At 40.2% G+C, this 18,115-nt stretch overlaps 1 protein-coding gene across 2 annotated transcripts in view; it reads left to right on the top strand.

Annotated features, from left to right (window-relative positions):
- Positions 1 to 18,115, top strand: part of ggnbp2 (gametogenetin binding protein 2) — an 88,022-nt gene that overhangs the window by 57,675 nt on the left and 12,232 nt on the right. Inside the window, exons 5-12 of one of the 2 annotated variants that reach the window (XM_043718557.2) lie at positions 7,732 to 7,845; positions 8,014 to 8,217; positions 9,745 to 9,919; positions 11,343 to 11,534; positions 12,735 to 12,885; positions 15,910 to 16,035; positions 16,747 to 16,898; positions 17,645 to 17,887. In XM_043718557.2, coding sequence (XP_043574492.1) covers positions 7,732 to 7,845; positions 8,014 to 8,217; positions 9,745 to 9,919; positions 11,343 to 11,534; positions 12,735 to 12,885; positions 15,910 to 16,035; positions 16,747 to 16,898; positions 17,645 to 17,887 — 1,357 coding nt within the window. Of the gene's footprint in view, positions 1 to 7,731; positions 7,846 to 8,013; positions 8,224 to 9,744; positions 9,920 to 11,342; positions 11,535 to 12,734; positions 12,886 to 15,909; positions 16,036 to 16,746; positions 16,899 to 17,644; positions 17,888 to 18,115 lie in introns of both variants that reach the window. The other variant, XM_043718556.2, reaches the window with a different exon arrangement.

Genomic DNA, 18,115 nt, shown 5'->3' with positions numbered 1-18,115 from the left:
TAACCCACCCTTCTAATCCCTCATCCAGATCATTTATGAAAATGATGAACAGCAGTGGACCCAAGCCGCTAGTAACTGGACACCAAGATGAACATGGTCCATCAACTACAACCCTCCGTTTTCCTACAGCAAGCCAATTACTGATCCAAACTCCTATATCTCCCACAATTCAATTTCTCCGCATTTTGTATAATACTGTGGTGAACCTTATCGAACGCCATATAAACCACATCAACCGGTTTACTCTCATCTACCTGTTTGGTCACTTTGTCAAAAAAGTCAATTAGATTCATTAGGCATGACCTACCCTTCACAAAACTCTGCTGACTGTCCCTGCTAGATGGTTATAAATCCTATCTCTTATAACCTTTTCCAACACTTTACCAACAACTGAAGTGAGACTCACTGGTCTGTAATTATCAGGGTTGTCTCTACTACCCTTTTTGAACAAGGGAACCACATTTGCTATCCTCCAGTCCTCCAGCACTATTCCTGTAGACAATGATGATTTGAAGATTAATGCCAAAGGCTTGGCAATCTCTTCCCTTGCTTCCCAGAGGATCCTAGGATAGATCCCATCTGGCCCAGGGGACTTGTCTATTTTCACACTCTGCAGTATTTCTAATACCTCTTCCTTGTGAACCTCAATCTCTTCTAGTCTAGATGCAAGTATCTCTGTATCTTCCTCACCAACATTTTCATTTTCTATAGTGAACACTGTTGAAATATATTTATTTAGTGCTTCCCCTATCTCTGCACACACAACCTCCCACTATTATCCTTGATTGGCCCTAATTTAACTCTCGTCATTCTTTTATTCCTAACATACCTATGGAAAGCCTTAGGATTAACCCTGATCCTATCCGCCAACAACGTCTCATGTCTCCTCCTGGCTCTTCTGAGCTCTCTTTTTAGGTCTTTCCTGACTTCCTTATAACCCTCAAGCGCCCTAACTGAGTTTTCACGTTTTGTCCTAACATAAGCCGCCGCCACCTTCTTGACCAGGGATTCCACTTCCTTGGTAAACCACGGCTCACGCATTCTATATCTTCCTCCCTACCTGACAGGTACATACTTATCTAGGACACACAGGAGCTTTTCCTTGAATAAGCTCCACATTTTTAATGTGCTCATCCCCTGCAGTTTCCTTCCCCATTCTACGCTTCCTAAATCTTTCCTAATTGCATTGTAATTTCCCTTCCCCCAGCCGTAACTCTTGGTGGAGTACACCCATCCCTTTCCATCGCTAAAGTAAACCTGACAGAATTGTGATCGCTGTCTCCAAAGTGCTCACCACCTTCCAAATCTAACACCTGGCCAGACTTCGCCCCTTGTAGGCCTGTCTACGTACTGTCAGGAAGCCCTCCTGCACACGTTGGACAAAACCTGACCCATCTATAGTACTTGTACTGTAGTGATCCCAGTCAATATTTGGAAAGTTGAAGTCCCCCATGACAACTACCTTGCCTGTCTCACTCCTATCGAGAATCATCTTTGCTGTCCTTTCCTCTACATCTCTGGGACTATCCGGAGGCCTATAGAAAACTTCCAGCATGGTGACTTCTCCTTTCCTGTTTCTAACCTCAGCCCATACTACCTCCGTTAACAAGTCCCCAAACATCCTTTCTACAACTGTAATATTGTCCCTGATCAGCAATGCCACACCTCCCCCTCTTTTTTTTTTACCATCTTCTCTGTTCTTACTGAAACATCTGAATCCCGGAACCTGCAACAGCCATTCCTGTCCCTGCTCTATCCATGTCTCTGTAATGGCCACAACATCGAAGTCCCGGGTACCAACCCACATTGCTAGTTCACCCACTTTATTTCGGATGCTCCTCGCATTGAAGTACACACACTTCAATCCAGGTTCTCGCTTGCCAGTGTCAGATACTTGATTTGGGAACTCCCTACTCATCCTTTTCTGTACCTGTCCTACAATTTTGGTTCCCATCCCCTGCTGTAATAGTTTAAATCCACTTAATAGCTTTAGCGAATTTCTCACCCAGGATTTTGGTACCCCTCTGGTTTAGATGAAGATCATCCTGCTTGTAGAGGTCACACCTATCCCTGAAAGAGTTCCAATTAATCAAAAACCCGAAACCCTCCCTCCTGCACCATCCCTGTAGCCCCGTGTTCAACTCCTTTCTCCCTATTCCTCACCTCACTAGCACGTGGCAAGGGCAGCAAACCAGAGAAAACAACTTTGTCCTAGCTCTAAGCTTCCATCCTAGCTCCCTGAATTTCTGCATTAAGTCCCCATCTCTCTTCTGACCTATGTCGTTGGTGCCAATGTGGACCACGACTTGGGGCTGCTCTCCCTCCCCCCAAAGGATCCCAAAAACATGATCAGAGACATCATGGACCTTGGCACCCGGGAGGTAACACACCAACCGTGAGTCTCTCTTGTCCCCTCAGAACCTCCTATCTGTTCCCCTAACTATCGAGTCCCCAATAACTACTGCTCTGCTTCTCTTCCCCCTTCCCTTCTGAGCAGCAGGTGCCCCACTGCTTTCCCCTGGTAAGTCATCTTCCCCCAACAGTATCCAAAATGGTATACTTACTGTTGAGGGGAATGGCCACAGGGGATCCCTGCACTGTCTGCCAGTCTCCTAACTGTCGCCCATCTGTCTTTTTCTTTTATCTGGGGAGTGACTGCCTCTCTAAGTCCTGTCAATAACCCCCTCTGCCTCCCGAATGATCCGAAGTTCATCCAACTCCAGCTCCAGTTCCCAATGTGGTTTTCGAGGAGCTGGTGTTGGGTGCACTTCCCACAGATGTAGTCAGCAGGGACACTAGTGACCCTTATTTCTCACATTCTGCAGGAGGAACATTCCACTGCCCTAAACTCCATTCCCACTATTCTAACTCCTAAAGAGACTCCTTGAAAAAAAAATTAGGAAATAAACTAGTTACCTTACCTTACTTTGTCAATCTGGCTCTCACAACTTTTATTTTAAGGTTAGAGGAGGATGGGTGGGAGACACTACCCGAGTAGCGTCTCTGGTAATGCAACCATGCAATTATAAACTGTTCTACTCCCCCTTCCCAGATGTTCTTTGCTCGCTCCTCCCTCACTGGCCTCAAGGTAAGAAGTTTAAATATACTTACTGGCCTTCCTGACAATCACCTCTCACCAAAGTCACCTCCTCCCAGCTCCCGCCTCTCACTGTTCCTCTTAATCTTCAGTTCAGTATTTGCTGATGGGGCAAAAGGGAGGCTTTTTGTGAATTTTCCAGGTCTCCCTCTGCCTCAACTTCATCTTCTACCGTAAGGCTTTCAGTGGATCACCATAATGCTAATACACAGTTCTTTGGCTGAAACATTCAGGTCTGGGCTTGCTTGTCTGCCCTTTTTTTGACTATTTGTGAACCTTTAGTATGCTCTTGAGCTGTATTGCAGGCTCTTATTAATTGAACATAGATTTGTCCCTTTGCTCCAACAATCTTGTTTGAGGGCCACTAACTTGTGTCCATAAGCTGATTTTATGAAAAAAAACATCTCTGGACTAAATGGATTAATTTCGGGTGTCAAACAAAAGGAATCCCATCTTAGTCCTAGTTATGGGAGCACTGATGGCACAATATGTTGGTCACTGTCTTGATGGTCTGATTGGCTTCAGAATAGTGCCCTTATGAACATGTGGAGGTAAGCTGAGACTTCACTTATATTGCATCCAGACTGTTTAGTGTTTAATCAGGTCACTGCTCTAGAAGGAAAAAATCCCCAGAACCTTTTCCTGTCTCCCACTCACTGGGCCTTTCTGAAATCACTGCCTTCACCCCCAAAAAAATCAACATGCAGGAGTTGGTCAGCCCTGTCCAGTGCCTGGCTCTAGGCAGACGTGTCACTTCACATGCACTTGATACAAAAGTCCAGGTGTATGCTCTTGTTAGTACTTGTCATTCAAGCATCAGTATTTAATAGTGGAAGAAGTTGTGCCTTTTTCCCAGCGGAAGAGTTTGGATAGCCACTGTCTCTGAGCGTGACAAGTTTACCTATCTCTGTAGGATAGGGAATCGCTGCTTCTCTTTTCACAAGAATTCCCTTTAACTGAGATCATCACCTGTCCTGCATCCACAGACCATAAGATGTGGAGCAGAAGTAGGCCATTTAGCCCATCGATTCATCTCTCTCATTCAATTCGAATCATGACTGATCTGAAAACTCCATTTTCCTGTCTTTTTTAAAAATCTTGTCTATCTTATCTTTGAATTACTTTCCCACAAAAAGGCTGTCAAGACAAAGAAAACCAAGATTCACTGCCCTCAGAATAAATTACCTTGTTTTATCTTAAATGTGCAACCCCTTTAATCTGATGTCTTCTGGTCCAAGACACACAAGGAAAGAAAAATCCTTTCTTTCTAATACCTTGTGAATCTGGTGTTTCCATAAGGTCACCCTTCATTTGCCTAAAATCTAATGAGCATAAGCCCAATGTACTCAACACTGCCATACGCCAGTTCCTCCATACCTAGTATCAGCCTAGAGAGCCTTCTCTGGACTGCTTGCAATGCCAGTATATCTTAGGGTCCAAAGCTGTTCAGTCTGAGGTGTAACCTAATAAGCATCATATAAAGTTCTAGCAAAGCTCCCTATTTTTATATTCTTACTCACTTTTGAAATAAAGCACCTATTACCTGCTGAACTTGGATGTGTTTTGTGATTCCTGAACAAGGACACAATCCCCTTGATTTAAGTTCTCTCTGCCTCCATTTGGCTTAACCTATCTGTTTGGTATGCTTTCCTTTTATCAGTCACTGTATTGAGTACAAGAGTTGGGAGATAATGTTTCAGCTGTATAGGACATTGATTAGGCCACTTTGGAATACTGGTCTCCCGGCTATAGGCAAGATGTGAAAATTGGAAAGGTTTAGAAAAGACTTACAAGGACTTTGCCAGGGTTGGAGGCTTTGAACTATAGGGAGAGACTAAATAGGCTTGCACTATTTTCTCTGGAGTATCAGAGGCTTAGAGATGGCCTGATAGAAGTTTATAAAATCACTGGGCATGGATAGTACAAGGTCTTTTCCCCAGGGTAGGGGAGCCCAAAACTAGAGAGCATAGGTTGAAGGTGAGAGGGGAAAGATTTTAAAGGGGACCTAAGGGGCAACTTTGTCATGGAGAGGGTGGTGCATGTATGGAACTTGCTGCCAGAGGTGATGGTGGAGGCTGGTACAATTAGAACATTTAAAAGGCATCTGGATGGCTATATGAATAGGAAAGGTTTAGAGGAACACAGGCCAAATGCTGGCAAATGGGACAAGATTCATTTGAGATATTTGAATAGCATTGGGTTAGGCTGAAGGGCCTGTTTCCATGCTGTATTTCGTACTCTCTATCCCTCTTTCTGGATTAGTGGTCTCTATCCCTCTGCAGACTGTTACCTTCAGTGCTTGCCTTCCCACTTATTCTTGTCACTCTCAAACCAAGCTATAATATGTTCGTTTTCATCCAGGTTATTTTTCATTTTGTAAATAATTGGGCCAATGGCACTGATCACTGAAAATCCACTTGCTTCAGTTGCCATCCTGAAAATTCACCCTCAATCTCTAATCTTGACTTCTAGTATTTAGCAAATCCTCTATCATGCAAATATGCAACCTGAAACATCAGGGGCTGTGGTCTAGTGTGTGGTAGCTTATCAAATGCCTTCTGAAAATTCACTGGTTTCCTTTTATCTTTCCCGCTTGTTACCCTCACACACGTCAAGTAAATTCATTGGGCATGATTTCTCCTTCATGAAGCTTGCTGAGTCTGCTTTATTCTATTTATTTCTAAATGCTCTGCTATTACATCCTTTATAACAGATGCTAACATTTTCTATCAAAAGATGTGACAGAGCATTTAGAAATATGGTGGTGCTTTTGAGGCTTAAGGGCAGTATTCTGAACCACTGCTGTGCTCTTGGTTAAGGCTTTTTTTGCCTGCACTGTCTTAATGTACCCCAGTAAACTATGGGCTTAGCCTGTAACAGTCCACTCAGATTTCCCATCCTGTGGCCGTGGAAACAATTTAGACTTTTGGATGTTAGCCCTATCCTTACACTTTCCTTTTTTCGCCTGAGGATTCTAGTTTGTTCCCAGCTGTCCCTTCTCGACCATGCCATTCACTTTCCCACCTTCTGTCATTTTCTCATTAGTAAAGGTGACGGATAAAGGAGCTACCTTGTGGACAAGCCTGTAATCAGCCATTTTAGCTGTTTGTCTGGTTGTTGGAACTTTTTAGTTTTCTGCAAACAATTTTTAAAAATTCCTTGAGTTGCCACCTTGAGTCTCTTGTATGTTGTCCACATTAAGTGCATTCATGTATTAAGGTCATTATCTAAGTTCTAGTGACCAAATTGTAAGCACTGACAATAGCATTTTTGGCCATCTCATAATCTGCAAAAGCTTCATTTTTGAATGCATAAGTTTTGCCAGTCATCCTGTTCTGTATGAGCAGTGTTCAGTGTTTTGTGGGCCACTCCATTTGACTAGCTTTTTCAAACCAAATGGAAAATACCTCTGTCCCTTCATGTTCTTTGCTTGAACACATTTTAAACAGCCTAAGTTGGAAGCCCCCTCCATCAGTATTTTCATTGAATCCAAGAGAAACCTCTACTTTTAGATTCAACCTTTTTTTGATTGGAACCTCCTTGCCTTTTTCCTTCAGAATGCTGTTGGTTGCTCTCTTACACTCTTTGTTTCTTTCTCTTGTTCTCCTTTCTCCCTTGTCCATTTCCAAATCTGCATTTCTGTGCGGCTCTCCTAATTGTTAGCCACTAGTCTTATTTCACATTTTTTGTTTTATCGCTGGATAGTGCCTTTAAAGTATTAAAATTGATGCTACTGCTGCAAAATGTTTGCGTCGAAACTAGACATTTCTGTTGGTTATATCTTTTACTCTAATATTCTTTAAAATCTATACCTACTGTTCATTTTAAAAATTATTGCCCCATCTTCCAAATACACATTTGCCTATGGGTTCAGTGCCAGATGTCAGCCCCTAAATGTTATGGCAGAAGTTAGAGAGATGCACAGATACCTGACTCATTCACTTTTTTTTTCCACATTTAGTCAGTATGATGGTGTCATTAGTTATGTCAGTTTTAGACTATTCAGTACAGGATAACTTCAGCCAGGTTTCTTTAGTCAAGATAGAATAGCTGGTTTATTTCCTAAAATAAACTTCAAGATGCTAAGACTGTTAACATGGTTTTGGCTTGATACCACATCAAGCTATGTGCACTTTGTTTTTAATGTCCTATCTAATGTAATCTAGTGACTAAACAAAGTGAATCCGGAGTGGCCTAGCGTGTTTTTAATATTTGGCAAAACTTCTGAAATTTTGATATTCTATTCTGGCTTTGGTTTTTGTTGTTTCATGTTGGCGTTGAGTCTATTCAGCATGGGTCACAAGGCCCTTTCTGTATTTCTCAGGGTTGGAAATCTTGTGCTACCAAATAATTTTATTTACTCCTTTGGCTGAAATCAAACGTACTAGTAGATTTTTTTTTTTCAACTCCTCTCTCTTTCGGTTGTTTAGCTTCAAATGAGAATATATAAATAGCAGTGACACTTTGTATGAAGTTTCTTTTTATTTAGCGATCACTAACTTTGAGAAATATCCATGCAAATTGGCAAGTTTGAATAATTGTTCAGTATTAATACCCAGTCTAGCAGTATGTTTTGAATTCTTGTAAAATTGCAGAATGTTAATTATGGAGAAAAATACTCTTTCTGTTAACAGGGGTTGCTGGATGGATGTGTGGGAGCTAATGTCTCAAGAATGTAGGGATGAAGTAGTATTAATTGACTCCAGTTGTCTTTTGGAAACACTAGAGACTTATCTACGGAAACACAGGTTTGTACTCTAACAAAAAATGTTGCATGCTATTGGGTGCAGAATTTACAACTGAAATGAAGATATCAATTAGTTAAGCTATTGGATAATGAGGGGAAATTCACAACATTTATCAACGTGACAAATGTCTTAAGTTTATGGTGGTTCATATCAGTTTCTTTGTTTCAGGTTTTGCACTGATTGTAAAAATAAAGTGCTACGAGCGTACAATATTCTCATTGGAGAATTGGACTGCAGCAAAGAAAAGGGTTACTGTGCAGCTCTCTATGAGGGACTACGTTGCTGTCCCCATGAACGACACATTCATGTTTGCTGTGAGACTGACTTCATTGCGCATCTTTTGGGTCGTGCTGAGCCAGAGTTCGCAGGAGGGTATGAGTATGTAATTTGCTAGAGTGGGCTATCTAGCGCTTTTTGGTTGCTTCTTTACATGTCTGTTTTGTCTTGGCATGATGCAAGTGAAATAATTGTGCTTAATTCAATAATTGCTTCTATTTTAAGGTGTCAGCAGCAAATGACTAAAGCTTTACAGCATTTGTTTATAACTTGAGAGCTATATAATCAAACCAGGCCTTTGAGGGAGACTGCTCTCTTGGGGGAGGAAACTGGCTGTGTGTCTTTCAGACCAGCATTAAGACATGCATGCAGGTTGCCTGTATCCATGCTCAAAAAGGAAATTGTAGATGGTGCTTAAAGGCCCTTCTGGAAAAGATATCTCTCATTGTGGACATCAATCCAAAGCACTTCCCAAATTGGTAATGTGCCTTAGGCTGTGGAAGTAGAGAAAAGCATTTTCTTGTTAGGTTGGAGTAATGGTTATAGTTTTCAGTGTGGACATCTGAAATTCATTAACTTGACAATCTATTCTGCACCTTTTTTTTAAACAAGTTATTTTTGGATCTTTTGTGGCCATGAACTGTTCACTGCATTGCATAGGGCTAAGAAAATAGAAAAACACTTGCAGTGTAGCATGGTGATTGATCTCATGGCTTGTTTCAGTAATTTGAATTTACTGATTTGCTTTGTATATTTCTGCAGTAGATTCTAAGGCAGTTTTAAATCACCCATTGTTTCCTTTGCAACTTCAAATACTAGTAATGCAATGGTGTTTCAACATTCAGTGCTGGCAAAATGTAAAATTTCATGTTACAGCTATTTTTCTAATTTGAAAGCTATGGGGTCATCTGATCAAAGTCTTCAAAATATAAACAGAAAAGGGCAAGGTAAATGAACTTTCTACTGATTAGAGGTCCTAGAACTAGGGCATATTCTAAACATTTTAGATTGACTGTTCAGGAGAGATGATAGGAAGCACTTCTATATGCAAAGGGTGGTAGAACTTCGGAACTCTACCACGAATAGCAATTGATGCTACATCAGTTATTTCTAAATCTGAGGTTTTTATTTGTCAAGCAAAGATTTTAACGATAGATCAAAGGCAGGCATATGAGGTTAGGTCACAGATCAGCTGTGATTTCTCGATGGTGGAACATGCTTGAGGGGCTAATTGGCCTACTCTTGTTTATTATAAAAATGGCAGCCTTAATGGGTATATTTAGCATCTGTCCACTTATTTAATGATGGAAAGTTCTGTGGTGAATGGCTTCCTTAATGCCCACTAAGGTTTAATGTATTTTTGCACCCTATTTGGCATCAGGTCCTTGGCGTTCTGTACCAGTTATCTAAAGGCTAAATTGAGTCTAATAAATTTTCACTGCGAATGCAATATTGTATGTTACTTGAGATTCTTGTACAGTGAATATTTTGACTCTTTCTGGAGCAGACTATGTTCGTTGTAGTGTTTGATGTATAAATGTAGTAACACTGATTTCTGAATGGTACTCAACAGTTTCAACATGTTGGGCAACTACATTTTCTTAAATAACTAATGTTTTTCAGGCGCAGGGAGCGACATGCAAAAACCATAGACATTGCACAAGAAGAAGTCCTTACATGTCTTGGTATTCATCTGTATGAACGCTTGCACAGAATTTGGCAGAAGTTACGTGCTGAAGAACAGACATGGCAGATGCTCTTTTACCTTGGCATTGATGCATTGCGCAAAAGCTTTGAGGTACACTTCAATTACTAATGTAAAATTGGCCACTTTGTTTTTGATTTCAAGTTCACTAACTTCCTACATTTTACTTTGAGGGGAAAAAAGTTGTGGAGCAATATAGTTTTGCTGTTATCAGCAATATTGCAATGGAGAAACAAAGCAAATACCAATGTTTCCCTTAAAGGAGAGAAAATTAGCACCTACCTTGGTTATGTCTGACTTGGATACAGCAGGTTGGCCTTTTCTTGCCCAACCTGCTTTGCAATCCTTCATCCCTGTTACAGCTAACATATATTAGTGTGGTGCAAATAAAACAGGAAGAGTGCCAAATCTCCAATGTAAATTAACTTTCATTTGGATTGCTTTTGAGACCAATTAATAAATATTGGGTTGACATTTTTAAAGTTTTCTAATCCACACATTATTGACTCCTGCATTTTAATCCATTTATACATGAGTAATTTCTGGAATTGATTTTTTTTTCTTGGTAGTTTCATTGAAATTTCTATTGGGATTTCAATTAAATTTTATTTCCCTTTTTCACTCCAGTCAGTGACTACAAGGGAGTGGCTCCATGGACTCTGGTCAGTCATGTCCACCTTGCTTGAGTACTCATTCATACATGTCTCTGTCATCAAATTGATTGCAGGACAGGCACTGCAACTGAATTTGATCAGTTTTCATTTGAGATCCACATCTACACTTGGAGGAAGTAGTAGGATAGTAATTAAACAGCTGATACTTAATTGTGTAGTGGGCTGATTTATTTTTAATTAAATGAACTGCTAATATCAAACTTTAAGGAAGTGGTGGAAATGTTTGCAGTTGATTATTGCATGCCAAATTGCCAGCAATTTAGTTCACTGAACTTTTTAGTGTAACAGTAGCTATTTTTGAGAAATTATAGCCACCAAATTTTACTAAGCTATAACAGTGCCATTTGTCCAATCTTTATTTGGAAAACAGCTATTACAGTAATAACTAATTTTCTTTTCCTGGGGGTTAACTGGAATATTCCTTGAATTACCAAGTGGTATTTGAGGTTTCATCACTTAAACAGACTCCAAAGAGAGTTTGCAAGTTGAGCTGATGACAACACCATCCCACAAGCTTTTAAAAAAGTTTTAAGTTGCAGAAATGTTAGGTACTATAAGGGCATTATAGGGTTCTCCCCTTTTCTTAAAATAAAAATAAATTACAAAATTTAGGTATGTTTGAACTTTCTCCAAATATTTGACCTGTGACAATTTGCTAAGAAAGGTCTTGTCTCTTCCAGTTCTTTTAGAATAGGTCAGTGAAATAAGAGATTAGACTTTGTATTGGTAAAGCCAAAGCCATTTAAATATATTGGTAAACTAAATAGTCCATAGCTGGCCTTTGCTGTTATTGACCAGGAGGTATGCTTCGATGTTGAGTAAACTGGAACTCTCTTCTGTAGATGGCAATTGAGAAGGTGCAAGGTATTAGTCGATTGGAGCAGCTTTGTGAGGAGCTCTCTGAAGAGGAGAGAGTTCGAGAGCTTAAGCAAGAAAAGAAACGCCAAAAACGGAAGAACAGACGTAAAAATAAATGTGCCTGTGAAATATCTGCCCAACTTCAAACTCCGGGAGAAACTAAACCCCAAGAGGAGGTAGGTAGAAAAATGCTATTAACTTTTAAATTGATCCAGCATTCCTTGTTTTCACAAATTGGATTTCTCCTTGCCTTTGGCCCATAATTACTGATCATACATAATTATGAAGTGAAATTGCCCTTTCTATGGGCAGAAACCTATAATCTTAATGTCTGTTTGAATCTGTTAACATTTGCTTTCACTTCAATTATTTTCTGCAGTTATATAATTTATTAGCTGATTAGTGAGCAATTGTTCTTCCAGTCTTTTCCAAATCTTGACAACTGCAGCAGTGTTTGATTTTTCTCTGTACCTCTTTTTGCACTGAGCGATCTTGCTATTGTACACTTTTTTTCTTTTGCTAAGCTGCCTCTTACTACTACTATCTTTTTAAGAGACATTAAATGTTATATTCTTGAGTTAGCTTTGAATATTGATCTACCTTTATTGGGATTTTGGGATAACAATTACCTGTTAATTTGGTCTTGACTAATTAATCTGCTTGGTTGGTATAATGTCCATGAAATTGAGTTAGTCTTTTGATTGTATATTACCAAGCTTTTAAAGCATGTTATTGCATGGAATTTACAGCCAATAAACATAAACCACTTGGCTAACTCTACCCATGCAGTCAATTGTCCTAATCTGATATTCATGCTTGTTACTTGCATCACTTTATCTACAATTCCTTCAACCAGCTATATCACCACCTTCAAATGCTAGCATGATTGCTGCTTTAAAAACCATCATGGTGGTGTGTTTCACAAACTCAATGTCTCCATTCTAAATCTCTTGCACTAAAGATTAATTAAAATATTTTTAATCTGTCAACTGCAGGAAATGGTCTTTACTTAGAGTCCCATTTTTTAATAGGTAATTGGGTAGCAATTATGTATTCTAATGAACAGTTTTTTCCTTCCCCAACTTTGTATTTGTATATTTCATTTTTAATGAATTTGTATCAGGATGAAGGGCTTTTGCCCGAAACGCCTATTTTCCTGCTCCTTGGATGCTACCTGACCTACTGTGCTTTTCCAGCACCACTCTAATTTTGACTGGTCGTTATTGGCCAGTATTTGTCTGGATCACATCTCGGCCATTAAACTTTTCCTTGAGTTGCACAAGAAACATTAAATCAAAGTTTTTTTTTCCCTAGGGAAACTTTTTAAATATAATTTTGGTTTAAAATTGGATCCTGTGTCTAAATATCATTTTCAGACAACATCAGAGTCAGTGGAAAGTAGCTGTAAAGACTGTGGCAGCATTGAAGATGCAAATGGTAGAGTTGAAGTAATTGTTACAAATGAAAGTACATCATGTACATGCCCTGGCAGTGAAAATCTACTTGGATCACCTAAAACCAAGAAAGGTATGTATGCTGTTGTGCCAGTGTTTGTAGGTGTATATTTTACTAATTGGGAGGTGAAGCTTGACAATGAAAATTCTTCTGTTTCAGATTTTTAGGGTAACCGACTTTACTGGCTCTTAAACAAGTATTGAGCCAGAGTAGTTTTATTTTTGCTGTAATTGTGTGACCTTAGATTATTTTGAGAATGTTCTTGTTAGAAATTAATTCTCTCGTATGTTATCTATCTTGAAATACCGTTAAATAATTCTTTAAAGTATTGGTGTTGCAGCGGGTGAACCATTAGTTAATGTATTTTCGGTGATGACTTGGAAAGACTATTGTTCAAGATCACAGTGGCATGGTGGCAAGTTGGTTAGCACTGCTGCCTCAGTGCCAGGGACCTGGGTTCAATTTCAGCCTGAGGTTCAAAGTTTGGGTGAAGATTTGTAGCTCGGGTGCTCGTTGTTGTGGTTCTGTTCGCCGAGCTGGAAATTTTTTGTTGCAAACGTTTCGTCCCCTGTCTAGGTGACATCCTCAGTGCTTGGGAGCCTCCTGTGAAGCGCTTCTGTGGTGTTTCCTCCGGCATTTATAGTGGCCTGTCCCTGCCGCTTCCGGTTGTCAGTTTCAGCTGTCCGCTGTAGTGGCCGGTATATTGGGTCCAGGTCAATGTATTTGTTGATGGAGTTTGTGGATGAGTGCCATGCTTCTAGGAATTCCCTGGCTGTTCTTTGTTTGGCTTGCCCTATAATGATAGTGTTGTCCCAGTCGAATTCATGTTGCTTGTCGTCTGCGTGTGTGGCTATTAGGGATAGCTGGTCGTGGCTAGTTGATGTTCATGGATGCGGATCGTTAGCGTCTTCCTGTTTGTCCTATATAGTGTTTTGTGCAGTCCTTGTATGGGATTTTGTACACTACATTAGTTTTGCTCATGCTGGGTATCGGCACTGTTCACCTCTATTGACAAAACCCTAGCCAGAGAAACAATAGCCAACCTGCTGGACATACAGAACAGACAACAGGACGTTGAACCTATCAACAAAGACGGCATACTTAAACTACTGGACTTGTGCCTCACAACACACTTCACATTCAACAACCAGATATACGAACAAATCAACGGAACACCCATGGGCTCACCGATCTCGGGACTCATAGCAGAAGCAGTAATGCAAAGGTTAGAACAAACAGTCTTACCACACATTCAACCCAAACTCTGGGTCAGATATGTTGATGACACCTTTGTAATCATTAAAAACACGGAAATAGAGAAAACGCACCGGATCATCAACTCCACACTCACAGGAATCCGATTCACGAGAGAAGAAAAGGATAACCAACTCTCATTCCTAGACATGATGGTACAGAGAACACCGAACGGCGAATTCACCACAAAGGTATACAGGAAAGCCACACACAGACCAACTCCTGAACTATGAAAGCAACCACCCCAATACACACAAACGAAGTTGCATCAAAACACTATTCAAAAGGGCCACAACACACTGCAGTACACCAGAACTGCAAAAAGAGGAAGAGGAACACCTGTACAAGGTATTCGCCAAAAACGGATACCCGCGCAATTTCATCAACAGATGCCTAAGAGAAAGACAATGGAACGAGGACATGCCGCAACCGAAAGGACTAGCCACACTACCATACATCAGGAGCATTTCAGAACTGACAGCCAGACTACTGCGACCACTAGGACTTATAACAGCACACAAACCAACAGCCACCCTCCGACAACAACTCACCAGAACGAAGGACCCGATATTCAGCATGAGCAAAACTAATGTAGTGTACAAAATCCCATGCAAGGACTGCACAAAACACTATAGAACAAACAGGAAGACCACTAACGATCCGCATCCATGAACATCAACTAGCCACAAAACGCCACGACCAGCTATCCTTAGTAGCCACACATGCAGACGACAAGCAACATGAATTCGACTGGGACAATACTACCATTATAGGGCAAGCCAAACAAAGAACAGCCAGGGAATTCCTAGAAGCATGGCATTCATCCACAAACTCCATCAACAAACACATCGACCTGGACCCAATATACCGGCCACTACAGCGGACAGCTGAAACTGACAACCGGAGGCGGCGGGGACAGGCCACTATAAATGCCGGAGGAAACACCACACAAGGGCTTCACAGGAGGCTCCCAAGCACTGAGGATGTCACCTAGACAGGGGACGAAACGTTTGCAACAAAAATTTCCAGCTCGGCGAACAGAACCACAACATTCAGCCTTAGGTGACTATCTGTGTGGGCTTCCATCGGGGTCTCTAGTTTCCTCCCATAATCGAACCATGTGCAAAGTTAAGTTGATTAGCAATGCTAAATTGCCCATAGTGACCAGGAATGTGTGTGGAAAATGCAGGGTTGCAGGATGGGATGGATCTGGGTGGAATGCTCTTCAGTGGGTTGGTGTAGATTGATTGGGCTGAATGGTCTCTATCTGCACTATAGGGATTCTATGATTCTAGGAGATACTAAAATAACTGCTTGTTGACTAATGCTGTAGAATCTTTAAGGTTCTTTGAAACCAACAGACAAGGCCTCTATTTATTGCTCCATCTGTTTGAATGAATGTCACGTTCTGATGTAGTACCACAGCTCTACACCAATATCTGCTTGAAATGAACTCTTAGTTTACAGTCTCTGACTCAAATTCCCTTGCTTCTAGGCTGACTGGGCAGATGTTGCATGAAATCTTGGTGCAGGACAGGCAACAACTAAGTGCACATTAATTCAAGCTGTTCTAATGCCCAAGTTGTTGGATTCTGTACTATTTGTTATTGATTTTAATTTCATGCAGCCATATCATTATTTTAGTGGGCAAAGAATTTCAGCCATGAGGCCTTTATAAACCTTTATTTCCTGAGGTGGTGGAAATGGTTTAGAGGGGAAGTTGACATGTGATTGTACCTACTATTAAACTGACTGAAATACTTCAAAACAACATTTTGATCTCAACCATATTGTAGCCATAGGTTTAACTGAAATTAATTATTGGTTTTCGTTTCACCTCAGGTTTATCTCCACATTGTAATGGCAGTGACTGTGGTTACTCATCAAGCATGGAAGGCAGTGAGACAGGTTCCCGAGAAGGATCAGATGTAGCTTGTACTGAAGGTATCTGCAATCATGATGAAACAGGTTAGAGCTATAATATAAATTTTGAAGTAAAATAAAGACCATTCTCCTGTTCAATGGATGCTGCCTGACCTGCTGCGCTTTTCCAGCAACACATTTTCAGCTCTGATCTCCAGCATCTGCAGACCTCACTTTCTCAGCAAAGTAAATAAGTCAAGTTCACTTCAGAATTGGGTCTATTTGATTTTTCTCTCCTGATACATAAATTCAATATTTTTTATAATGTGCAAATTATGCATTCTAACAGTTTTGACAATTTGCCATGTCTTTATTTTTGGAATGCTGAATTAGTTTGGCAGCTCCTAATAGCAATTAAGCATTTTTTTTTTTAAATCTCTTCAGGTATGTGTTGGCCAAGCCCTGTTCTAGAAATTGAGTTGGCGTGATTGCTGTTATTTTAAACCTTTTAAACACTGCCTTTTTAAAAATTTTGTTAGGCAGAGAAAGCTAGTTAACATTATTACGTATGTGCACAGTTGCCATTGGGTACCCCAAAATTATGCCACAGGTAGTAGCTGAATGGAAAACATTCTGATCAGATTTCTTAATGTTGCCTACTTTCAATAGCCATTTTGGATGTGATGCAATACTATAAATTTTTTAATGCTGCTTGCTTACAGCATCCATGTTTTCTGATGAACTTGGTAGGAAACGACAACTTTTAGATTTTTAAAGCAATTTAGAACCTAGTTAACATTTTTACATGCTTATTAGGTGATGACAGTTGTGCACATCATTGTGTAGAAGACAAAGAGGAGGATGGAGTGGACAGTTGTGTAGAATGCTGGGCTAATGCTACTGAAGAGAACACAAAAGGCAAAAACAAGAAGAAAAAGAAGAAAGGCAAAGGTGCAAAATGTGACGATGTAAGTCTTTTGGTGATTTTTATAGGCAGTCACAGGTGTGCCTGGAGTGTGTAACTAGTGTGGTGACTGCAACACTAATTGAGTGATATCTTTTTATATGTCTGGATTTCAACTCTTACATATATATAAAGAGCACAGTCATTCCTGAATTGTTTTCTCCAAAATCGGCAAGACTTTCCCTCTATTCCTTGGAATAACATTGAAAATGATTTGGGGAAAAAAAATAGGTGGTGCAATGTAGTGCCTATCCTGTTTTTGTTGAGGTGACTGAACAATGTGTTTTGTTTTGTATCCAGGGAAATTCTTCTGTTAGATTCACGTTTTCAAGTTAAGATTTTTTTTAAGATTAGATTCTCTACAGTGCAGAAACAGGCCTTTCAGCCCAACAAATCCACACTGACCCTCTGAAGAGCAACCCACCCAGAGCTATTCCCCTACATTCACCCCTGACTAATGCACCTAACACCATGGGCAATTTAGCATGGCCAATTCACCTAATCTGCACATTTATGGACTGCGGGAGGAAACTGGAGCATCCGGAGGAAACCCATGCAGACACTGGGAGAATGTGCAAACTCCACACAGACAGTTGCCTGAGGTGGGAATTGAACCCGGGTCCCTGGTGCTGTGAGGCAGCAGTGCTAACCACTGAGCCACCGTGCCACCCATTTAAATGGCCAGAAAAAAGCCAGTGAATTTTCAGTCCAAGATTTTAAAGTATTTTTTTCTCCATTTCTTCTCCTTAGGGTGAATGTACTGGAGATTGTAACATAGATCTCAACAGACAAGAAAATCTGGGTAACACTTTTCATAATGAGTTACACCATGAAAAAACCAAAGATAGCTGTAATTCAATAGAGAAGGATGGTCAACAGCCTGCTTGGGTAGCACAGATTCTGTCAGAAAAGCATTTTGCACAATCTTCACAAACTCCATCACCATGTCTGCCTGACTGGGGAAGAGGCACAAAAACCTTAAAGGAACTACTTGTAAGTATTAAAATTGTAATTTATGTTTAACATTTTTAAACCAGAATCCAATTAGACATAATTCACTGTCTCTTACTTTCGAGTAAGCATTGATCTGTTAATTGTTATTTCTAGACTTTGCAAGCCTGCTACTATAGATATTTATGCATAATTTCAATGTAGTGGGCCTTTTTGCAAAATTAGATTGTCTGAAATCAGTGCAATAATTTTTTTCTCCTTTTTTGATAA

Source organism: Chiloscyllium plagiosum, unplaced genomic scaffold (genome assembly GCF_037043375.1).
Source record: "Chiloscyllium plagiosum isolate Xiang-an unplaced genomic scaffold, Cpla_swu_hap1 HiC_scaffold_31, whole genome shotgun sequence".
Taxonomy (NCBI): domain Eukaryota; kingdom Metazoa; phylum Chordata; class Chondrichthyes; order Orectolobiformes; family Hemiscylliidae; genus Chiloscyllium; species Chiloscyllium plagiosum.
Note: the sequence above shows the minus strand (reverse complement) of the source record. Positions and strands in the feature narration are given on the sequence as shown.